The following is a 26,012-nucleotide window of genomic DNA, read 5'->3' on the forward strand; positions in this document are numbered from 1 at the left end:
GTCGTTGCGATCCAACACAAGCAGACCTCACCGGAGTTCACGACCTTATGCAAGGAAGGTCCCAACTTGGCTATTCAAGTCAGTTCGCATCAAGGCGAATTGGAAAGTCAAGAAGCTGCTCGCGAAGAGGTCGTTTCTGAGGTTGAATTGTCTATATGTGGTAATCAACCTAAGGGTCTCACTGGTGAGTTACAGCCTTACACAGAGGCTATGCATGGAGAAGGTCATCAACAAGATTGTTCTTCTGACAAGAAAATTGTCTCTGAACAAATACCTGATTTCTCCATTGATCCAGCCATATATGTGGATACTGGTCACAGATACATGGGGGGCAAGACGTAGCCCAGGTTCAGTCTTTTGTTCACCAGAAGCAAGTTCTTAAGGATTGTAATAGCCAAGCGGTGATTGAATATGGTCTAGGCGACCAAATCGTCGTTTACAAGGAAGAAAAGCCTCCAGAAGAAACTTGTCAAGAAATGTAACGTCCCGTATCTTAATTTACCCGTTTACTAGTCATTTGGACTGTAAACGACAACTATTTTCACTTTTAGTATCGTTTCGGTACTTTTAGTGGCCCTAAAAGTTGACTTTTTGTTCGGGTCAAAATTTGAGAAAATTTCCTTCATGAAAGTTGTAGAGGACGTTAAACCGAGCGCGTACATATGTGGTACGTAAAAATCGGAGTTCATATGTGAAAGTTATAAGTGAAAAGGTGAATTTACTGTTCATGGTAACTCTCTATATATAAGGAAACTTACCAAGGTAAGATCCCATTTCAGAACTTACCCTGACCCTCTCTCTCCCCTCTCCCTCTTCCCCGCGTCGCCCTCCCTTTTTCTTTTTCCGATTTCTTCACCGTCCGGCGTCCGATTGATGTGATTCCAGTTGTCCTTGGACCGTCTCTTCCTCCTCTATACGATGGTATCAGTGGGTATCGGTGATTTGGCCGGAAAACCCCGAATTTATGCAATCATTGTTACTGTAGCAATTTGCTTCTCCGGTGAAATTCTCCAATTTTCGGCTATCTCCGACGGGAAAATTGGTTCTATTAGGAGCGCCTCGAGTCACTGATCCTCTTCTCTCAAGACTTCTAGCTGAAATTTCCACGTTTGGAAGGTGAATTTGAAGGATTTCCAAATTGGTGGGTTTGGAGATTTCCGGGTTTGTGTTCATCGGCAAAATTGGAGCACTTCAAGGTATTTTCTCACTTGGTCACAGTTATGAAAAATTCTTAGAATGTTGAGATGATTATGTGGTTGAAATTTGGTGGCCGGAGGAGGAGTTGGCCGGCACATGAACAGTGCGGTGCGTGAACAGTGGTGGCGTTTAAACAGCAATTTAAATTCTATTTTTTTAGCTAGTTAAATCTTATAAATTGTGTAGAGCTTGTATGTGAAGTTTGGTAATTTTTGGAGAAACTTGGAATTAATTATGAATTTTTGAAGTTTAGGGTTTCGATTATCGAATTACGAGAATCCGACCGTCGGATATCTCTCGGTTCTGCCTTGGAACCTTTAAATTAACGAATTGGTATTAGTGGTATAATTTGGGCTGAATCCGAAGAGAATGGGAGATGTAATTGTGAGGAATTGATTTTAGGAATCGTATTAAATTGTTGAATAATTATTCACAGAATATAATTGTGTACAGGACGACGTACCGAGCTATTGCTCGATGACGGAACACGAATGCGTGATCGTCGGAATAGTACTGTGAGTGGACTTTTATTTTTACATATTGATGCATGCATTTATTTTCTTAAATAATGCTCTAGTTTTAATCATATTACTTATTGAGCAAATGATTTGATTTTCGGAAATTCGATCTCGGTTTATCTCGTGGATTGGCTCTCGATAATGAGTTTCAAAGGTTGATTATGATTTATAATATTATTTGACAAATTGCTTATTTCCTAGGTAATTTTCCGGAATTAAGTATATTTCTAATTGCCGATTTAAGTTCCTGGAAGATTCTCGAGATGAGTTTCGATGGAGTTGGATTTTCTCATTTATTTATTGACTTTCGGTTTTGGCATCGGGAATGCCTAATTAAGGATTTTGGATTTGGTTGGTTTCTTGGAGATTTTGAGAGATTTTTGGAAATGGGATTTGCTTATACTAATTTCCGGTTTCCTTTACGGATTTGAGAATATTTTGGGCGTGTGGGACACGCCGTCGATTTATTTCTATTTCTCACTTATTTATTTTGAGATTGAGAGTAATCTTGGCGTGCGGGGTCACGTCGTTGAATACATGGTTTCTATCTTGTGAGAAATGTGGGGAAGCTATATGGATTTACTGGTTTTTGATGATTTTTTCCTCACCATACGCGGGTCATGTGATTAGGTCTCCTCCTCACTGACTTTGTGTCTGTGAGTGGCAGTTGAGGTAGCTTATTCTCCTCCTCACATACTTTGTGTTTGTGAGTGGCAGTCGAGGTGATTTATTCTCCTCCTCACGTGGGTGGCAGTCGAGGTAATGTTCTCCTCCTCACACAATCTATGTGTGAGTGGAAGTCGAGGTTATTAGTTCTCCTCCTCGCACAATCTATGTGTGAGTGGCAGTCGAGGGTAGGTAGAGCCTGGGAGGCTCCATTACCCGTATGATGATATTTCTTCCCCATATCCTATCATTACTTGACTAGCGGGGCCTAGTCTGATTTCCGTTTAACTAGCGGGGCTGGTTTTATTCTGTTAAGTATCAGAGTTTCCATCCTTCCTTTCAGTTGTTTGGGACTAGCGGGGCTAGTCGGTTTTCTTGAGCGGAACTCCTTTTGTTTCGTTTTCCTAAATCAGTGCATGCATCGGGAGATTTTTTAATAAATTAAATGTGGGAAAGTATAAAATCTCTTTTGTTTAAAATTGCTTATTTTTGTCCACTCACACTAACGTGTTTTCAATACTTTCCCCTGGGCCCTTCGGTTTCAAATGCCCAGTTTGCAGGCGAATTAGTGAGGTCGGGCGTACACGGAGTTGAGGCATAGTCAACAGCATGGCTTTCGTGTTTGCCTTTGAGTTAGGTTGTCCTTATTTACCTTTCTATTAGAATTGCTCTGATTACCTATGGGATTTATGTTTTTCAAGTTGAGGTTTGTGTTTTGTGAATTGGAGATTGATGTTGAGTTGGGGAGCAGGGTGGCTCCAGAAGTATAAGGATGATTTGATTTAGAAGTGTAAATGCTTTCTACAGGTTTTGGGTAGCCCATTTTAGGGGAAGTTCCGCCAAATTTTTGGTAGAATTTCTTCTAAGGTGGGCCCCGCAGGGCCACTTCGGATTTCAGGGTGAAATCCGGGGCGGTTCCTGTCAAGAAAGATGTGGCCTTACTACTGCTGGACGTCGTCATGACTAAGGTAATCAAAGCCACAATCAACTTAATTATGAATTAAGTTGTTATATGGTTGCTGGACATCCTCATCATGCAGGGGGTCAAGAGTATGGTCCACTTAATTACCAATTAAGGCATGGGCTACTTGATTATCAATTACGTTTTGGTCTAGACAAGCCAATCTGTGGCCTTATTAATCAATTCAACTTGAAGATCTTCATATACGTTTCAAGGCTAGCAAGTGGCTTTGAAATTTGTAAAGAAGGATTTGGTGACCCCAAGTTCAATCTTGACACAGAGCCAATCTATGATGAATATGATGACAATTATAATTTGATTATTGGCTCCAAGAATCACATGCAGGAGTTCAAATTCTTTGAGGCTCTTGATAATGAGAATTCAGACCAACAAGTGGTCAAATGCAATAGCCAATTCGTGGCTAATTCTGAAGGCACCATGTTCTATGACATGGTAGTTGGCGACACAGCCGATCTTAGGACACCGTCATCTCCAAAATTGCAATTGAAGATCATGCTTCGTCAACCAACAAAGATACTTCAGGGGCAATATTACTCCTCCTACGAGCCAAATTTCTTCCAAGTTTTTGACGCGAAGTTTCTTTGTACTTTTCCTACAAGCTTTCACAGGAGGGATTTTTACCCTACAAATTTTGATACATCGGAGCTTGGAGTGAAGCATAGATGGCCTCCCCCGTGGTCTTCTAGAGGTTAGCCAAACATGGTGCTGCTAGCTTCTTTCTTTCTTTGCTCTTAATTTTCCGTTTCTAGTTTTCTTTTCATAAAAAAAAAAAAAAAAAAACAAAGAGAAAAATGAAAATACAAAAAGAGTTCTAAGATTGTGCATCGCTAGATGTGAAGGTAGTGTCTGGCCTAGCTGTGGCTTGAACCTAATTTCTAATATATATTTGGAGGCCATTTGACTTTGATGTCGAGTTAAGGCCTGTGCGCATACAAAGGAATTCGACGCCCGCAAAATATGCAGGAGTACAAGTCCTTTGAAGCTCTTGATATGGAGAATTTAGACCAGCAAGTGGTCGTAAGGGGTTGTGAATCATAACGGAATAGGTGAAGTCTCTTTTGTTAATATTGGCCTAAACTCCTTATTGGTGCCTAGTTCAGGTCCCTTAAGGTTAAGGGCGGCTTTTATTAACACTTGTTGAACTGTCTTCACACTTATGACCTTTCTCATCTTAGTAAGTATAGCCTATGTGAAATGGTGTCTAGAAAGGGGACAACGTTCATGACAGGTTATTGAATCTAGAAGTGCGTGCAAATGGTCCTAAACCACTATGTGGGAGTAGCTCATACCAAAATGGATTCTGCCTCTCTTGTTCGCCCTCCCCCACCTGGCCATTTTAGTAAGGTTGCCCAAAGGATTTTAAAGAAAATTTGTGTCTAGGCGACTATACTTAGGCCGCATGTCTAAACCTTGATTCACATTGTCTTATTGAATTCGGCTACTTATTAAAAAAAAAGAGTGCGATCCCAAAATTACTGAGGAGTCGAAACACTGAAGGATTCATTTATTAGCCAATTTCTTCGCATAAGCCTTTGTGGGAAATTCTAGTGTTCCCACACTCACAAAGCCCATTCATGAAGGCCTGTTTTTGAGGCCCATAATCATTTCTTTGCTATGCCTAGCAACACTAGGGGGCAACACTATACAATACTAAGCACATTTAGCTTAACAATTATGGCTATTAAAAAAAAAAAATCATTAATACAACTCTTAAGGGGCAATTCTAAGTGTCCCTACACTCGCGAAGCTACTAAGCCGAGTCAGCTGCTCCGGAAACTTTTTCCAGCTTTGCCCTCGCAGGAAAGGCTGAGCTCAAGGGAAATATAAGAGCCACCATCGTGACCACTACCTCAGTCGGAAGTAGTCTTCATGTTGCCAAAGATGTCCTCACCGTGCATGGGAAACAGTGGAAGGGTTTTAACCTCCTGGTGATCTTCTCCTCATTGTTCCATGATGGATCCACCAACATCAGCAGAACTAGTTGACCCAAAATTGAGATTAATGGATCCACCAACAAGCCCGGATCTTTGCTTGGGCACTTGAACATCCGAAGTGAGATTCTTCTTTTTCAGCTTCTCCCGAGCCCTTTGATTCTGGAACCAATAAAAGACGTTCTTGTTCTCTATCTGTCCGTACCATTTTAGCTAGAGAGTGATCCTCTGAACCTGCTCTACAGTGGGGGACTTAGCTCCTTTGTCATCGTAAAGCTCCTTAAGGATTCTTATCTGATCTGTAGTAGGAAGCCACCTGGTATTACTTTGCTTGCAATGCATGTTAGGACTACTCTCGACTGCTTTGTTGCTTCCTCCATCCTCGGTTGGATGCCGGTTTTGTGGTTCCATTGATGATGGCTTGAGAGAATGTGAGAATGGAAGAGTAATAATGATAAGCAATTAAGAAAGATTGCTGTTGATGAAACGATTTTGGGATTGGAAATTTGGGTTTATAATATGGAGGAAGGTATAGGCATGCAAAGGTCCACCCTTGGATGGACAGTCAAAGAGAAGAGTCAAGTGTCAGTAACGTGTGATTAAAGTTGCCCTAAATTTTGAAAAAGAAGGAATTATTGGCACGTGAGGGAACCGAACGGTTTTCGAGGATGTAACTATTCCATTTTCAATATTATCTTCTCACGGTGGAGTTTTCAACAGCTAATGCGAATTGAGTTGGGGCCAGCAAGTGGATCCAAAAGATAAATATTTTCTCAAAACCCTCGTTGCAAGGCTCGATTTGACGCAGAACATATTTTAAAAGTTCATATTATTTTCAATATACAACTATGGGGGCCTATATTTGAGGCTTTGCGAGAAACAATTATTGGTTTCTCACGAATATTGGAATATCAGGATAAGAAAATATTATTGTATTCATAAAGTGGCTGTGCGGCCAAAAGTAGTACATTCATTACAAAGCCAAAAGTGGCTAGAATACAAAACAGGAATCTTTGGATATCTTCTGAATCTTTTCTCAAGTGGAAGCAGCTATGGAATCCAACGTTGGATTGAGCCGCGCCATTATCTCAAGGAAGGCAGACTTCAGGGAAGGAAAAAGAGGAGTAACGGAGCCCCCGCGCCCCCTTTACGTGGAAACGGCAGAGGAATACAACATAGGCTTGGCCAACGCCAGTATCCATGAGAAGGGGAGACTCCAGTAAAAGAAAATGGAGCCTCCAAGCCCCCTCAATTGGAAGCAGGTATGAAATTCAACGCCGGGTTGAGCCGCGCCATTATCTCAAGGAAGGGCAGAGAGTGAAGGAACCGAATATCAGCTTGAGTCTCTGCACCCCCTCTAGCCTTGGTAACCACCATTAGTTGGACGTGAAGTATAGGAACAGCCATTCTGTAGCTTGAACCCATTCCTTCAAAGAGTCCATCCCTTCTCATCCCTCCAAGATTCTATCAAGAAGAGAAAGGGGGAGAAGGAGGTGAGAACCAAAGCCCCTTCCATCTGGAGGGCACAACACGGGCCGGGTCCAGAAGGAAGGAAACAGAGGAGGAAAGACGAACCACAAAGTGGCCTTCCTTCCTTTCCCCGTTTAACGCCGCGTATGGGATTTTCTCAAAAAATGATCTCACATGACCGGAGATCCCACACTTGGAGCCCCCTCGTGTTTCTAAACCAATATGAAGCCTGGCATTGTTGTTGCAAAATTCTAGAAAGGCGAAACAAGGGGTTGCCTAAGATTACGCCATAAGGCCTAACTGAGGCTTAAGATTACGCCATAAAGCCTAAAATTTAGAGGCTAAAGGTCATTTCATGAGGGGAAGATTTGTGAAGAAGGAGAAAGAGAAGCAAGGACTGAAAGGCCATTTCTTGAATGTTTCAGAAAATTTGTTGTGAGTATTCCTTGCCCAAAATACAACTATTTAAAGGGACTTCAGGAAAATCTCCACCCTTGGATGGATGGTTAAAGAGTCAAACCGATGTCAGTAAATCGAGATTAGTGATTCCGAATCTCGGGAAAAAAGGGACTAGTAGCATGTGAGGAGCGGTTTTTGAGGAGTTAGCTATTAAAAGAAGAGATTATTGGCATTTGAGGAGACCGACCTGTTTATGAGGGGGCCTACAAAGATTGGCCCGCAAAGCTCAATTTCAAACAAAGTTCCTCCACGTGGCGTTTCGCTGCAATAGCACTAGCTTCGGCCTGAGTGGCCCGATCTCTGATATGGGCCAGGTTGCGGCCCATTTCTTCAGAAGTAGCTAAAGGTTCATCAAGTTGGGCTTCTTCTACAGCAATCGCCTTCTCAACAAAGAGCCAGCGAACAAGGCAGATACTTGTTGCTATACGCATGGCGAAGCAACCACCAAGGAAGAGAAGGATCCTCATTTGCGATCAAAAGCAGTCTCCTTCTTATGAGGGGCACGCTAAAGTTCTGATCTCCTACAACCTGTCCAACTTTCATAAATTCACTGCATACCAGACATCAGATACATGGGGGGCAATAAATTTGGCAAAGAAAGCGTCAGTTCATGACAAAGGCAATTCAGATTGTGGCATTCAAGTTTTATGGCCTATTTAGAGGCCTATATGCAATCAGTCAAGTAATTTCAATCAAGCCAATAAAAGTGGCTTTTGGAGCAACAACATTATAAGAGCAATGCTGATTCAAGACCTCTTCAGTCAAGACGAAGACCTTTGACTTCGAGGTCTAGGGGGCAATGTTTGGACCCAAAATGAACATTTTGGCCTGACAAGGCACGTTTTGGATAAATTGAGCCAATATCAGTGGCTCAAGCTATATATTGTCGACAAGCTTGAAATATATATTTAGAGGCTAAATAAAGACTACTATGGAAGCATGGAAGCATGAAAAGTCAACTTTAGCACATTTTCCTACTTCGGCTAGGAGAAACCGATCTAAACAAGGAAGGAGGGGCGGCAGACTAACTAAATGAAATTGAAATGAGCTGAAACTTTCCAGATTAAATATAAAAATCCCAAGGATCATTTCTTATGAAGAATGCCAGAGCTATTTTTGAGTGGAAGGCCTTCAAACAATCTGTCCAATTTTCTGCAGAAGCAAAACTGGAAAACTGGACCTGTAAGAGGTCCAGCAGCATTTCCGGCCCAACCACATGGAAGAAAGCTCTGAAAATTTTCCACAATGATCTACACTCATTATGGATCATTTGATATGAAGAAGTCGAAGGCCCATTTTGAGTTCTTGGTGGAGATATAGCTGCAGCAAAATTGGAGCAGTAAGTGCTTAAACCTAACATTCCATTAGTGTTTTAAGTGCTTAAACCTAACATTCCATTAGTGTTTAAGTGCTTGAACCTAACAACTCCATAATCTCATAAGTGCTCCATCATGATCCCATTAAGTGCTCCATTATGATTTGTTTAAAGGCCAAATAGTGTTGCTTGGAAGCCTATATATAGAGGCAAAAACAAGACAACAAGACACCAATTCATTCACAACAAACATCTCTAAGATGATCTAAGTTCTCTCTAGAGCAACCTCTCTAAGAGCAACTCCTTTCCTTCTCTTTCTCTTATCGGTGATCACACTCTAAGTCCTAGTCTCCTCAGGAGCCGACTATCAGTGCCACCAAACCCTCTGTCAAAGTGCTTCGGTCCTAGTCTCTTCGGGAGCCGATTGTAGTACCACGACCAACACAACCTGACAGGACCCGCCCCAAATTTCACCCTGAAATCCGAGGTGGCCCTGTGGGGCCCCCTTAGGGATAACTCTACCAAAAATTCGGCAGAGTCACCTCTAAAACGGACTACCCAAAAACCTGTAAAACACATAAAAACACTTCAAGCAAACCAACCTTATACTCCTGGAGCCACCCTGCTCCCAATTACCAACAACTCAACTTTCACAAAACACAAAACTCAAAAATACTAATCCCAAAGGTTATCAGAGCAATACTACTATACACAGGGATATAAAAAGAAGAGTAAAGGATCAAGCGATCCTACATTGCGGAAGTAGTGACAACTATGCCTCAAATGTCATGTACGCCCAACGTCCACTAATTCTCCTGTATACTGGGCATCAGAAACCAAAAAGTCTAGGGGAAAGTAGACGAAAAACGTTAGCGTGAGTGGACAAAAATAAACAATTTAAAGGAAAAAGGATTTCATACTTTCCCACATTTATTTCATTAAAAACCGATGCATGCAACAATTAGAAAAATACATTTAGCTTTAAATCCAAGAATTCCAAAACGATAAATTGACTAGCCTCGCTAGTCACCACATTCGAAAACTATATCGTAAAACCGAAATCTCGTTTCTCAAGAAGATAAGACCAGCCCCGCTGGCTACAGTGAAAATCGGACTAGCCCCGCTAGTCAAGCAACGATAAAATATGGGGAAGAAGTTTCACCATACGAAAGAAGGGAGCCTCCCAGGCTCGGATCGGAGTGTCCCACACTCTGGAGCTTCCCATGCTCTGCTCTTACTCACCCACGAACACATAGTAAGCAGGGAGGAGTACTAATAGGCTAGCTAGCAATAAATATGACGACCCAGGTATGGTGGGTTAAAATCATACGAAAATAAAAAAAAACAGTAAGGCTTCCCCATCAGTCCCGCGAATAAAGAAAACATAGGTACGATTCCCAACCGTACCTGGAAATTCTCGTAGAAAGTCACATAAATCAACAGCGTGTCCCACACGCTAAAAGAATAATTAAATTATCAACAAGGCATTCCCAATGCCAAAACCGAAAGTCGATAAACAAATAGGAAATCACTTCATCGAAATCCCATTTCGAAAATCTTTCCAAAAATCTCAAATCAATGAACAGAAATATACTTAATTCCTGAAATCACCTCGGAAAAAATAACTAGTCGAAATTCAACATAAATTATAAATTCGAATCCGAACACAACAAATTAATATCCGAAATTCACAACCGATAAAAATCATAATTACTTCATGAAAATCATTATTGAAAGCAAATCCACGAGATAAATCGAAATCAAATTCCAAAATCAATTCATATGCTCGGAAAATAATATGTTAATTAAATAAAGCATTAATTCAAGAAAATAAATGCATGCATCATTATTTAAAATAAAAGTCCACTCACAGTACTATTGGGTGACCACATAAACGAGTTCCTTCATTTAACCGTAGCTCGCAGCATTGCCCTGTACACAATTATATTTCCGTAAACGGCAATCCGATAAAATAATTACAAACCTAAACGAAACCTGAAAATCCCTATCTCCATTACTTCTCAAATTCAAACCAAATCTCTCCCACAACACCAATTCCTCAATTAACATATTCCACAATGAAAACGAGGGAAATCCGACGGTCGAATTTCCAACAATTCAATCACAAAACTTCAAACTTCAGAAATTCACAAATAATTCCAAACTCCTCCATAATTCACCAAACTTCACATACAAGCTCTACAACATATATACAATTTAATGGGCTAAAAACCAAAATTAAAACACTGCCCTACACGCCTCCACGCGCCAGCAACAGTGGTAGCGCGTGGGCCCGACGCGCCACAGGCAACCTCCTCCGATGGCCACCAAAATTTGGCAGCACCATCTACTCAACAAACCCAACCTCTTTCTCAACTACAACAAGTTCCAATTTTACCTGGAAGAGCTTCAATTTGGCCGGTGAAAAATTTCCAGAAATTCCAAGAACCCTAGAAATTGAAATTGTTAATTCGACCTCTACACTGCAAATTGAAATGAAAGACCTTAGGGGAAATGATCTATGTCGAGAACCGAACCTTCGACGCCAATTTGGTGGCAGGAGACTGCTGGAATCGGAAAATATCGGCATTGACTCAAAACTGCTACAGTGACCGTCCTCTTCTTCTCATTGCTGCACCTTCCACAGTTCATATCAAGCTATGAAACGAACTCAAAAATGAAGAGAAGGAAGAGAGCTTTCCAACGACATCTTATACGTCAAAATCCGTCGCCGGATGGAGGAGTTATGGCCGGAAGAAGGTGAAGAGGTCGGAGAGGAAGAGAGAATCGGGGAGAGAGAAGGGAGAGGGCTCGGTAAGTTTCCGAAAATGGAAACTTACCACAGTAACTCGGCTATTTATAGAAAATTATCATGAACAATAACTTTAGTATTTTGGCCATAACTTTCGTATATGAACTTTGATTTTTACGTAGCACATATGCACGCGCTCAGTTTAACGTCCTCTACAATTTTCATGAAGAACATTTTCTCAAATTTTGACCCGAACAAAAAGTCATATTTTAGGGCCCCCTAAAAGTACTAAAACGACAGTAAAAGTGAAAGTAAATGTCGTTTACCGTCCTAATGATTAGTAAATCAGTAAATTTAGGTTCGGGACGTAACACAACCAACACCAACACATTCACAACAAACATCTCTAAGATGATCTAAGTTCTCTCTAGAGCAACCTCTCTAAGAGCAACTCCTCTCCTTCTCTTTCTCTTACCGGTGATCACACTCCTAGTCCTAGTCTCCTCAGGAGCTGACTATCAGTGCCACCAAACCCTCTGTCAACGTACTTCGGTCCTAGTCTCCTCGGGAGCCGACGGTAGTGTCGCGACCACAACGGTTACAGAACCAGCCAAGCAAGGGTAACGCCCTAGCAACCCAGCCAAGCTAAAGTCACGCTTTAGCAAGTTCTCTCTACTTCCCGGTAGTTCTCGCTCTGCTCGATCTACAACATCGAGTATCGATTGTGATTTTCAAGAAGATCAGCAAAAGTCCTCGCCACGAGGCATAAAGAATCCCACGACGAGGTTGGTGCTCTCCTCGTTTACAATCGCTCGACAGAAGTCAGGTCAAGGGACACCCCGACGACCGCACCCGAACGGTGCTGGCACGCCCGGGCAGAAAAGAGACTGTTGACCAGCTGCAGCAAAATTCTGGAGCCAAACACATCTCTCTAAAATCCAGCTCCTATTCTCTCTCCCTCCGTCTCAACCGTGACCGACTCCAACTCCAATTCTCTCCCTCCATCTCAGCCATGGCCGCCGTGCACGAATCACCCACTAGTCCAAGTCGTTCCTCAAGTACCTAATACCGGAGCCCTACCCTAAATCCAAGACTCCAAATCAGCAACTCCAAATCTCACATAATCAACTGGATCTCCCTGATTCTTTCGATTTCACCGTTGTCTCTCTCGGCCGACTCCGGTCTCCTGCAGATCACTGTCGCCGCCGACGGATTCCATTGCTTCTCCCACAGATCGACAGTGACGACTTTGTCTCCGGCTTCGAAGGCAAGTCCAACCTTTTCTGGCCGCTTAACTGGATCTCCGACTCTCACCCCTTCCTCTCAAGTCCTGATCGCTGCTTGATGATTGTGATCGGAAAGGTGAGAGGAGGACCACGACAATGATGAAGGTGCACGGCGAGGCGAGGCAAGACAGCCCAGGCATCGACGACGTCGTCTAGGGCTCAGTTTGGTGTCAACTCCTTTAAGCCTCCTGATTTTCAAGCCACCTGATTCTCATGAAGGTAATCACTATCCTAATTGCTGTTTCGATTTTTTTTCCTGGAATTGTGAATTTTGTTGTCAAGGAAAACTGGATCGCGTTGGCAAATTGAAATTGAATCTCCGGTGCAGGGCGCCGTTTCGCGACTGTATCTCTGCAGCAACAGCGCTGACGCGTCTCATGCTTCCAGCGCCGCCGTCCCCGCTTAACTTTTCACAACGATTTTTCGCTTCGAAACATCGACCAAGGCACTTTCCGTCAAACTCTCGCTCCAGGTAATTTTTTGTTTTCTTTTTGGTTTCAGATTTGGTAATTTTCTGCAAAGTTAGTTTCATCGCCTTAGATTTTTAGAGAAATTTTAAATACACACCCCTAATTACTTAATACACATCCCTATTATTTTATATTTCAAATTAGATTTTGTAGGTAGGTTAAATCACAAAAACAAACATTTATGCATTTTAGAAGAAAAAAAATAGTCATATTTTCCTTATATTATTCTATTTAAATATTTATGTATAAATAGTTAGATAAACACAAAAAATTTCTATACATGACCTCCCAATTTAATACAAGAATAAAGTTAGACACTATCTAATTTAATTTTTAGAAACCATAATATTTAGAATTTCAAAATCAATGGCATTAAATATTTTTAAAACATATCACCTTACTCCCATTTTTTAGTTATTTCATTTTTTGTTCTAAGAGTTATGATTAATCGATTTATTTTCTAATATAAAAATCACATGTGAAAAAACTTTGTAACTGTTAATTTGTTTGATCCCTCTAATGACAACTTTTTTGTTCCACTACTGTGGAGAAAGTGAGAAACTACTGATAAAGTTTTGGTTGAATGTTTAACTCATAATTTTATACTTGATTAACATGGTGATTGGTGGATGTGAGCTCAAATAACACAAAACCTATTTATATGCATCTATTTAAAGGGAACAATAATAAATCTTTATGGATTTCTCAATAACAAATACAAGTAATCAATATTGTCATTTACAAAACGTCAATATAATAGAATATACTAATCGTATTAAATAGTAATCCTAATATAGTAAAAAAGTAGGATATTTCATGATTTTTTAGATTAAGGATATTTTAGGTACTTTGGGTTGTGTATTTAGTAAAATATTAGAATGAGAAATTAAATGGGTGGTGTATTAAGTAATTAGGGGTGTGTATTTAAAACTTCTCTTTTATTGTTGGCCGTATGATTTGGCTAATTTTTTTTCTTGAGGATTTGAGTTGTTTGTGTTTTTTGGTAATTGATTTGAATGAATTGAATTCCCTGGGCTATGAACCTGATGTTGTTTATGGTGTTAGAAGTTGTTAAATGCTTGAAATTGCAGTACGTATTGATTGATGGTCCAGTAGCTTGAAATTGCAGAACCTATGTCAGTAGTTTTTTATTACTAGTCCAGTAGTTTTGTACGTGTTATAGTAGCTTTATATACCTATGTTAGTAGCTTTTTATTAATGATCCAGTAGCTTTATACATGTTTTATAGTAGCCTTCTGTATCTATGTTAGTAGCTTTTTATTACTGATCCAGTAGCTTTGTATGTATGTTATAGTAATATTATGTATTTATAACAGTAGCTTTTTAGATTGCTTATTATTATTATTATTATTTTTTATCTAGTTGATAAATAGTGCAACATTTGCGGCGCAGCGATACATTGTTGTTTTTAGTTTTTATTTCAAATACTAATATTTTGTTGTATCTTTCTTCTTGCAGAGTTCTTTCCCTTTGCATTTGTAGTAGTATATTTTGAAAATCATGTGAATTTGGATATTGAAGCCTATATTGACCAAGAGATCATTCGACCAACTAAAATTTTTTGAAATGAAGGCTCGTGCTGAAGGTGGCAAATGATGCATATGGGTCTACAGCGTCACTATTGAAAAATGATGGGTTAAATACTGTTTAGTCCCTGTACTTTGCCTCTCTCATCGTTTCAGTCTCTGACATTCTAATTTAATCTAAAAACTCCTTGATCTCACAATTTCCCTCTAATAGGTCCCTTCAACGTCAAATTAGGAGTTGGCCTTGGGTGAAATGTCTAATATACCCCTCTGTTATTTCTTTTTCCTTTTTAATTTCTTTTTTCTTTTTCCTTTTTAATTTCTTTTTTTCTTTTTTCTTTTTTCTTGTTCCTTTTAATTTCTTTTTTCCTTTTTTATTTTTATTTTTTCCTTTTTAATTTCTTTTTCCTTTTTTTATTTTTCTTTTTTCCTTTTTAATTTCTTTTTTTCCTTTTTAATTTCTTTTTTTCTTTTTTCTTTTTCCTTTTTAATGACCATCATATCCTGCTGCATCAGTACCGCCACGTCGGCGAACCAATCCAGATCGACCCGAAACCCCAATTATTGTTCTCCACGCCGGCGGCCATTTTTATTTTCCATCACTATTCTTCTTCTTCACTTCTGGTTTTGGTCAACTTGGCCATCAAAAACCACCATTTCAACCAGACCTAAAATCCAAATCACCATTTTGAGCAAGACCCAAAAACCTCAGAGTTTGAAAAAATGGTAGTTTTCAGTGAAAAGTTTCCAAATTGAGGCCTGATGTGGAGAGAGAAAGTGGGATTTGAGTGGGAGAGAGAGAAGTAGGCTGTGAAAACAAGAGGGGAGTGGTTGAGCGGCAAATTTCCGAGCTGATTGGGATCTGCTTATGTTTGAGAGATGGCGTCGGCGACGATGGAGATGAGGGCGGCTCCGCTAAGAGACAACGGAGAGAGATGGCTTCAGAGAAGGTGAAGAAGTGATCAATCAGCTCCTAGCCTCTTGCTTTTGCTCGATGTCCATCTATACACCGCCAAGCTAGATCTTTGCTGGGTTTGGTTTCAATTTGGGGAGAGAAACAGATGGGTTGTGGAGTTTGATCGGAATAGGATTGGTGAGTTGAGGAAGGAGAAAGTAGGGTGGGTTGAGGAAGGAGAAAGTAGGCAGAACGAAAAGAAAAGAAAAAAGAAATTAAAAAGGAACAAGAAAAAAAGAAGAAAAAGCAAAAAAGAAATTAAAAAGGAAAAATAAAAAAGAAATTAAAAATGAAAAAAAGGAAAAAGAAATAACAGAGGGGTATATTGGACATTTCACCCAAGGCCAACTCCTAATTTGACGCGGAAGGGACCTATTGGAGGGAAATTGTGAGGTCAGGGAGTTTTTAGATTAAATTAGAATATCAGGGACTAAAACGATGAGAGAGGCAAAGTACATGGACTAAACAGTATTTAACCTTATATATTATGTTGCCTGCGACAATATTTATGGATGCCATAGTCAATACCTCGATGATTTTTATTGCATTAATTGGTAATTGTCAAAAGTGAACGAAAACCGAGGCTAGACATTGATTGTTATGATGAGATACAATATGACTGTTGTGACCTGAGAGTGATAGGAGCGATGCTTCCTACTGTGTCGAAACCGTGAACCTCCGGAGGGACGATATGACCATATGTTGTGTCAAGCCCGTGTCACCTTAGTAGTGTACGTAGGGAGTCAACAGTGATATCGTATGGCATTGGACCAGTAAATGGACACTCTTGCTGCCCATAGCCACTAAGAAAAGTGAATGTAATATATTAATGAATTTGGCTATGATCGGCAGTTGGCCTGGTTTGCCTTGTAAAGGAAACCAAGGTTTCAGTCACAAGTGAGTTGGAAATCCTGCAGGTGAGTATCTCTGAGCTCAGGTTGATTTAGCATACTGCATATACTTTACAAAAGAACATAAATGTTTGTGATTGTCGCATTTTCAAATGTTTTCGATAAACGTGCACAATACTATTTAATACATATTTTTCAAGCATATTATTTTCAAACCTAACATGGTAGGGTCGGCCTTTACTGGACATGCGAGGACGAAAGCTCACCTCTACAATAGTGTGCAGGTTCCGAGCATGTGGTCGAGGAGCAGGAAATGGAGGCAAATAATTGGCTTGGCATACTTTGTTTAACTTTGTGAAACAAAGGTCTTAGAATTTTCGTTCGGATTTTGAAGGTGTCCAATTCATTTACTTTTTGTTTGTTTGCTATTCAATTAGAGAGACCCGCAACTCTGCGGCGTGTCTCTCATTTTAACTTTCGCTCAAGTCTTTGGGTTGCCAGAATGATTTGCTCAAAGAAAATATTTTGTAAACCAACAATCTAAACCCAAAAGACTTTGCTGTTTCAGGTTAATGGGATTTCAGGATGTCATTCTAGACATGTCAGTTTCTCATTGGCTCGGGACCGCAGTGCTGTAGGATCTGACCCACAGGGTGCCACAACCGGGTCTAGATTTACTACCAAATTCATTATCATGACTTGGGTATTAGTCTAACCGATTCTGAGGTAGTGAATTGTAAAATACTACCAACTTGACCTATTTATTAGTGATGTATACAAACTCCGATTGTGGGGGTGAAAATTTTGAGAGTAGTTTAAAAACTCAATAAGGAAATATCTTGTCTAGAAGGAAAATCTCACAAAGGAGAAAATATCTCTTCGAGAAGGGGAAATCTCGTCAAGAAGGAGGTATCTTGTTAAAGAAGAACCAAGCAAGGAAAGATCACTTCGAGGAAGATCTCAATAAAGCAAAACCCTTCATCTCAATGAGGCAAAACCATTCGAGGAAGACTCCCAGTGAGACACAATCTCTTTAAGGTCGACTTGAGTAAGATGAAGCTGAGTTCTAATCAAGAGAAAGCCCACCAATTGAGTAGTGAAAGGTTAAGATAATGTCAATGAGGGATATTTATGTCATTTTAGATCCAGGTACCCTACTATGTCATAAACTTAATTATATAAGCTTAAAAGAATAATGTGGGACTCTCACAGCACAAGAAAATGATCCAATTATACAATTTCATTCATAGTGAAAATAACCAGTACTAACTCCTGTGTTAGGGAAAAAGAAAGAGAGAAGAATATGAAACAGTCAACAAATTAATGTAGACTTAATCATTAAGATTGAGATTGCAAAATATACTAGGATTTGAAAACTCGTAACAGTTGTCGAGAAAAGGATGAAATATGCTTTTATCAAACTGCCAATATAGGTTCAGGACAAAAAGAACACCAGAATTTCCATTGCCATCGTTACACAGAGCATGTAATAAACTTCAATCTCTCCAAGTCATCGAACCTTCTGTTTCTTTTTGGGAGGCTGCTGCACATTGTTTTATTGATATTCGTATCGTGGTTTTCACGGCTGACTCTGCCACAGACCTATTCTTTTTTGGCCATCTAGATTTTGTATGAGTTCTTGCACGAACTACATTTTCAGCTGTTCTTAGATCACTTGCTGCTTTCAGTACCCTGCATGCCTTTCCTCCTAACCTTGATTGGTTCTTTTAGGATGCTATTACAACCGCTTGGACAAACATTGATTTTTTTTTTTTAAATTCAAAATCTCTTCCAATACTGGATCTAATTTATTGAGTTCATTTCTCAAAATGTCAGTGCCCTCCTTTGTCTTCGATGCTAGGTAAGATATCTTGCTACCCAAATAACTTAAATCGCCATGCCTGCATATATAAAACATAGGATTAAATTCAATTTACCTCCCTGAGGTTTGGGGGTAATTTCATGTTAGTCCATGTCCTCTCAATTTAATCAGTTTACCCTCGGAGAATTTCAATTTCAATCCGCCGTGTCCAATGTCTTAGGCTCCGTCCAAATATTGGGAGAAATTTTTGTGTGCTCCAGTCACTCCATGTGGCATATGTGACGGACCACTCTGATTGGTCCACATCATTTTTTTTTTCTCTGTTAAAACAATCATAACAACGTTATCTCTACCCAGAAAACAAATGAAAAGAATGAATAAAGCTTTGAACATCCGATTGGGAAGGATCCATGAAGGCTAGGCGGGAGAGAATTGGGATTTGGCCCTTTTAAAATGGATGAATACCAAGAACCTTCTCCTTTTCAATTGAGAGAGTGAAAATGGTAGTCTTGCTTCTCTGGCTTATCAGGAGGAATAGGATTGAAAAAAAAAATGAATTGTGAACATCCAACAGATCGAAGGTGGGAGAGAACTGGGCTTTTGGTCGTTATGAAATTCCCAATGAATAATCCTAGTGGAATAAATCCTATATCGAACTACAGCCAAGCAATAAGCTCCAACTGTATGATATCAGATGTTTTTAAAAAAAAAAAATTGTATGAGATCAGATCATTGAATGAAACTTAATTTTGGGAAGGAGAAATTCAATTTCTCCATCCAAGTTATCGTCATGGTACTAAAATTAATAAAACTTCCAGCTTTGCATATAGTCAGAGTGGAAGAGCTTTCAGATCTTGTTCATAATTCCAATAATATTGTGAAGTGTGTTCTTGGCTAACCACGGTTTCAAATTCCAACAGAAAAGGAAAATACAATTGACAATGACGTGGACCAATCAGAGTGGTCCGTCACATATGCCACGTGCAGTGAAGGGAGCACACAAAAATTTCTCCCAAATTGGATGTTAAATGCTGACGTGGACCCAAACTTGAGAGTAAAATTACGCTTATAACCCCCGACTTAGAAATCAACCCCGTCTTCTTCTTCTTCGTCTTCGATCTCCGGCAACCAAAATCACTGCCTCCTCCTCACATCCTAATCTTCTTCTACCCTGCACAAACCCATACCTGTCCACCACCTTCTCTCTCTGAGCTCCGACGGGCAACTCCAATACCCAAACTTCATCATGTAGGCATTTCACCAATACCCAGAATCTGCAAACGAAAAATCCCTAACTTTGACAAAATTTGCAATAACCACAACTACACCCACATGCTCAGATAACAAAACTCCTATCTTTGAGCAAGATATGGAAGAATTCAGAGTTTTACACCATAATCACAATCAAATTCAGAGACCCTGAAAAGAAAAGGCTTACATCAGTGAACCTTTGCCACTCTTCTAGCTCCGGTGAATCTCCCCACAGCGAATTCGCCTCTCGGTAACCTCCACTGCTCTTCTACCCAACCCTGCTCCGTCGTCGTATTACAGCCCAAACTGGTACTTCCTCTTCTACCCTTGTTCATAAACTTGCGCTTCCTTCAGTTTAGGTTGAGCTTCACGAGTTCCCTTCAGCTCTTCCTTTTAGCTTCACCGGCAGCAAATGAGCATTACCTCGAATCAGATTAACGTTTTTCTTCAAATTTTTGGCTGAAAATCCAGACCCAACGTTGGGCTCCTGCAGCGGCTGTACCCAATCGATCGGTGGCAGAATAATTAGATCAGGAGATACCAGCCTCCGGCTGAGGCTTTGACTTTGGCCCTGAGGAAGAAGCAGACGGCAGGTCGTATGTGTTCGGATCGAAATCGATGCTGACTCGTCGGTTTTCTGAGAAAGATGGCGCCGACTTGGAGAAGTAGCCGGGGGTGAGGAAGGAATTGACTGTTGGATCGCAAGGGTTTGACCAGGCGGGCGATGGAGTATATGGAAAGATAAATCGGAGGACAGAAGAGGAGACGGGTCGGGTGGAGTGGAGTGGAGTGGAGGGGGTGGGTCTTTGGGGCTGCCCATCGGAGATGAGAGAGAGAAGAAGAAGAGGATCTGAGGAAGAAGAAGAAATGAGTTTTTTTTTTTTCCTTCAAATTTTTTTTTGTTTTAAATGACTGTTTTAGCCATTAAAGTGGGCCCTTAAATTTGGACTTAACGTCAAATTTAGACGGAGCCTCATACATTGGACACGACGGATTGAAATTGGAAAACTTAGGGTAAACTAATTAAATTGAGAGGACATGGACTAACATGAAATTACCTCCAAACCTCAGGGGGGTAAACTAAATAAACCCTAAAACATAATTAGAAAGTCAGACATTTTCTGATCATTTGAGACTATATTCCATACTTTTCTTTCATACTCGTTTTATGATAACTTGGGATTATATTTCATTCAACAATCTAAAATAGGTGCAAAAAATGAAAAATTAATTGTAGCTATAATTATCATAACAGAATACCCAAAAAGAGAACTTATATTCTGGCCATAAAACCAAAATCTAAGATCAACTTTGTGGTATAAGTATTTGTGTACCTAATCAATTGCAGAGCTTCACTAGGTATATATATTGTATTGTTTATGGCCTTTGTTTTTTAATTATTTATATATTACTTTGAATATCATTAATGAAAATTAATAGTCACTCTATCTTGATGTAATCTTGCTTTGAGAATCAATGTATATAAGTGGAAAGCAAATTGATTGTAAAGTTTAGCTGAAGTAAAAGCAATAAAAACAAAACACATCTGATGTTAGAAAACAAAAGGTACATCGGTTATCTCTATAAAACATATGTCAAATAGGAGATCGTAAATCGATTAAAATGATAAAGCAATGTTATAATAAGAAAACAGATCGATTTTTTTAAAAGAAAACTGATATTAAGACCCAATTTCTACATCGGGGACTTCAAATGAAGTGATGTGTAGCGGAATTTTTAACATCGGCTAATAACTAATATCTGGATTATCATGATCTTAATTTAACATCCTTCACCAAGACATCAGTCAATATTTTTTTTTTTTTTTTTTTTTTACAACGATTAAATATCAATGTCTGTTAGCATTATTATTTTAGTAGTGAAATGTGAAAATTTTACTGTATTTGCTGAGTATATATGGCAACAACCTCTTTTTTTCCTTGTAACCCTAGTCAACACAGAAGTAATGAACAAAAATTACTTGAAATAACTCTAATCAACTTAAGGAGTAAGGCATAGCAATACCATGCATAGCCAACAAACTTACTTGGAAGCTCGATCAGAAATCAACAAAAACAGCACGTTAATACTAGTTCAGTTGCTAGATGTGATCATATAGGTGTGAAAACCCAATACACAATCAGCACCATGATGGTCCAGACTCCAGGCCCTAGTCAATTACGAGCTACGACCTTCAATCATATACCCTGCGAACTCAAGGCCCTAGTCAATTACTTACTACGTACTCTTCCTATGTCGTCGACGTCGTTTATCATCCTCATCCGAGGACTCATCTCTCTTTCTCCGTTTCTCCTTTCTTCTTTTCTTCCTATCCCTTTCAGAATCATCTGAATCATCATGTTTCCTATTTCTGCTTCTCCTCTTCTTCGACCTTCCTCTCTTCTTCCTCTCCCCAGAATCTGTATCTGAACCATCAACATCCGAGTCCTTGTTCTTCTTTTTCAGCTTCTCCTTTCGAAAATTCTTTTGCCCATATCTTTGAGCAATGAGCCTCTCCATATCAGAATCATAGTCCGAATCTGAACTCTCAATGTCTTCATCCTCCTCCTCACTATCAGCCTTAACAACATCTTTTCCCTTCGCTTTACCCAGCTTCCCCTTCAACTTGCCCAACTCAGAAGCAACATCAGCCTGGATAGCTTCAGGGTCCTCCTTCTCCATGTCCTTAACACTCAGAAAATTCCTACATTGATAGGTGAGGTGCCCAACCCGGCCGCACCTCTTGCACGCCCCACGAACCTCGTCAGAATTCGGCCCAGTTATACGAGCGAGTTGGAGAAGGCCTTGATAGCTAGCATATGCATTCTCAGCATCTGGTTTTGAGTTTGACAAATTCGGCTGAGGTGCATAGGGATCGTACCCAATTGCACTCTGCCATATACCATGAGTCTGAAGGGCAACGCTACTGTGTACCCGATTGTTTGGGGGCATGCGAACCCTTCCTGCGGTGGCCGGCATCTTGAAATTCCAGGATCAAACCCTAATAAGAAACAAACTATTTAAAATTCTCAGAAATTACACATACAAAAAAGAAAATTACTTGAATTTAAAAGCCCCAAGAGAACACAATTAGTCCTCAAAAGCACTAATACATATCATTGCCTGAAAATTTAAGCAGAAGAATCTAATTCCGATTCAATGGAGGACGTAACAATTACCGCTGTATAATTGATTTTGATCTTTCCTCGACTGGGAAAAAAGGTATATCCCTACGATGGAATGTAAATTCTAGGGATTTCTTGACGAACCTTGATGGCAGACGACTTCTAGAGAAAAAGCGTTTAATTAGTATGGACTGATTGAAAGAATCCCTTTATATGGTTTTAACTATGGATTCAGCCGAAATTGAAAACCAATTGCCAAGCGGTCTTGCGAAGCGACGTCGTTCGCTGTTGGGCCTCTGTCCGATAAAACAAATTGGTTGCGAGTTCTGACGGGCTCGGGAGGCCCAACTATAGAAGGACCTAGCTTTTAGAAAGAAATCGGACCACTATAAAGGGATGAATTGTTGATTGATGATATGTCTCCATGATATATGGAGTGTGGTATTCGTTTTTAGTAACTTAAATAGAGCAAGATTTTTGATCAGATCACATATTACATACATGCAAGTTGTTAATGAAATTTATTTTCTGAAAAAGAAAAAAGAATTATTGGATGATACGGTGCCTATCGCCCTAGTTTCATTTTGTTTTTTCATTACATACGAATTGTAGTCTGGGAGTTGCTTGTTTTTCACTCTCTTACACAAGTGGCTTCATGCCTTCAGCCTAACCTATCTAGGTTGAAAATTAGGGCACAATCAAACAAAATCACAAAGCAAATCAGTCGGCAAGAAAATAAATCAAACTCTCTTTGATATAATTCATCATTGATTGTGGTGATCAGTAGCAATGATTACACTTGAGGAGTGCGATAGTATTCCATACCGTTGGAGTAAACTGGCGCTAAATTATAAGGCCGCATAATAGAAATGATATGAGTCATATGACTAACTCCATACATATATCAAAGTCTATGTGGTTCTGAACTACTTTCCCTTCAATGACCTGGAAAAGTCCGTGAGTCTTTGCTGTCAGATGCGACTTTAGGAAGGTGAGAAGGAAAAGAAGGAAAAGTTCAAAAAACACGTCTAATTAGCACTACATGATTTACTTTCCTACACTCTAAAGTTTAAAGTCTAAACTCCACACCTTGAATTGCCAACCGAAGGACAGGAAATCCCTGCACACTTTCTTGTTACCATATACCACTTTAGTCCACACCCTGGCTAGTACGTTAAAACCTAAAAGAAGAAAAAGGACATAACTCCACACCAACTGCTTAGAAAACGTAACTATAGGACCCGGGTTTGGCATGTTTTCAATGTTAGTCTTCATTTTGAGAAGTCACTAACACGTCGTGGAACTAGTATACATCACCTTATTTTTTGAGATTGTCCTAAATTCCTCTTAGGGGTTTTATTCTACACCTTATTTTTTGGGGCTGCATATCAAAATAGTAATATTTAATGCTGCGGAATTGTATTGGGTTATAATATATTTTACAATACTCGATGTTAATTTTAAAATTGTAAAGAGCACAGCTCAAAAGTTCAAAAATAGAGCAGCTAGTTTGTATATATTTTAGCTAGTTTAAAAACATTACGGTTTGAATACCGATTTTAAGATTAAAACGTATTAAATTCAAAACAAAGAGGGAGGAACTTACCACGGTAGCAAAAGAATGTGAACTCCAAGCCACAATAAAGATTCATTAAAAACCCTACTTTCAAAAGATTTACAAGTCACGGCGATCAATTTGATAGACAATTTATTAGTTACAAACTTACAGATCCACAAGTTCCCAGCAGATAAATAAACTATGATCAAATGAGGCCATCTCCAATCATGGAGGTCTAAAATAGACCATGGTCTAAAATTTTAGACCTTTGAGTGGTACTATTCATCCAAATAGTGAGGTCTATAATTTTTCCAACTCCAATCGTTTGAGCTCTAAATTATAGACTTTAATATATTTTATTATTTTTATTTTGTATACTTCAAAATTATAAGTGTTTTCAGTTATATTACTAATTCAAGTATACTTAGAATTATTTTTAAAGACAAAATATAATTTTAATGATTAAAGAAATCTTACTATATTGTTAGATAAGACTTTTCGAGTCCACGCGTCGATTCATACACAACTCTACAGATTACCAATTAGATTTTTATCTTATCAAACATGTTTGGTCAAGATGAGGACAAAGAAGACCCCCGTGATATGGATGCGGCTTGTTTTCAGTTTATATATTTGTGGTTTGTTAAAGGAAAAACACATTATGTGCCTTCGTCAAAGAAACAGACGAAGAGGGAATCAAGCAGTTACAAATCACAGCTCAATCAGCATTTAGTATTATCAATGTAATTGATATTTCCGTTGTAATCCTATCCCTATATAAAGGGGTTATGAATGAAATGAGTAGACCATTCCAATCCCAATTTTACTTTAACACGTTATCAGCACGCTCAGAGCCAATAGCCAAAGAAAAAAAAAACCTCAATTCTCTAGTTTCTTTCTTCTTCCCGAAAGAAAAAATCAAAACCCTTGAAGAAAAAAAACATTTTTCTTCTTTTCTGCCGCACCTTTAAAAAAAAAAAAAAATATATATATATATATATATATATATTCCCCGACCAAGACCGGCCTCATCCAGACTGGTCTCATCTCCCATTGCAGCAGCCTCCGGCCCTAACCCAGCCCCGGCACCCCTGCCCAGCCTCTCACAACCGGCGGCGACCACAGCCCCTCCAGATCGTTCGCCCAGCCTCTCACATCCGGCCCCTCCAGATCCTTCACCCAGCCCAGAGCAATTTGCTCTCTGCACCCACCGGCTTCCCGGGTCCTCGCCCAGCGCCTCCGATCCAACCTTGCACCGCCGGACAGCCAGATCGATCATTGAACCTCCACCTAACGCTGCTGCAGCAACCCAGCCGGCAAACCCGCCCCTGCCAACCCGACCCGCCTGCGTCGATCCCATCGATCCCAGCACCGATCCCTGCAGCACCAGACTTCGTCGACCAGACCTGCACCTGCTCCTCACACTCCGACCAGCAGGCCTTTTCTACCCAGACCCGACGATCTCCGGTCCATTTCCTACCCACACCCGTCGAAGAACGACGAACGAGATTCCGGCGACTCAAAAGATATAGCCACCGTACCCAGACTTCTGACGATCAGATTTTGCTGAACAAGTCTCGGACCAACCTGCTTCGACGACCCAGATTCAAGAACTACACCCACCTGCAAACTAGACGGAGAAAGAAGAGCAAAAGGAGGAAGACGCGAAAGAAAGAAAGAAAGAAAAAAAAACTGACCCGGCCCAAAAATAAAAGAGCCGGCCCAATTGTCAAAAAAAAAAAAAAAATAGAAGCAGGCCTTGCGGCCAAGAGAAAAAAAAAGAAAAAAGAGAGGCCTTGCGGCCCAGACATGAAAAAGAAAGAGTAGGCCTGCAGCCCGAAAAAAAAAAAAGAAAAA

At 39.9% G+C, this 26,012-nt stretch overlaps 1 protein-coding gene across 1 annotated transcript; it reads right to left on the reverse strand.

Moving 5' to 3' along the window:
* Positions 1-21,710: 21,710 nt before the first annotated feature.
* LOC112163954 (CAX-interacting protein 4) lies at positions 21,711-22,780 on the reverse strand. Its single transcript, XM_024300209.2, has 2 exons — positions 22,652-22,780; positions 21,711-22,473 (listed from the first exon to the last, which is right to left on the reverse strand). Exon 2 carries the CDS (start codon positions 22,449-22,451, stop codon positions 21,711-21,713), a length of 741 nt encoding a protein of 246 aa, XP_024155977.2. The 5' UTR covers positions 22,452-22,473; positions 22,652-22,780.
* Between the last annotated feature and the right edge of the window lie 3,232 nt (positions 22,781-26,012).

Source organism: Rosa chinensis, chromosome 5, assembly GCF_002994745.2.
Source record: "Rosa chinensis cultivar Old Blush chromosome 5, RchiOBHm-V2, whole genome shotgun sequence".
Taxonomy (NCBI): Eukaryota; Viridiplantae; Streptophyta; class Magnoliopsida; order Rosales; family Rosaceae; genus Rosa; species Rosa chinensis.

Coding starts and splice junctions, on each gene's coding strand:
- LOC112163954 (XM_024300209.2), bottom strand. CDS start 22,451: ATGCCGGCCACCGCAGGAAGGGTTCGCATGCCCCCAAACAATCGGGTA.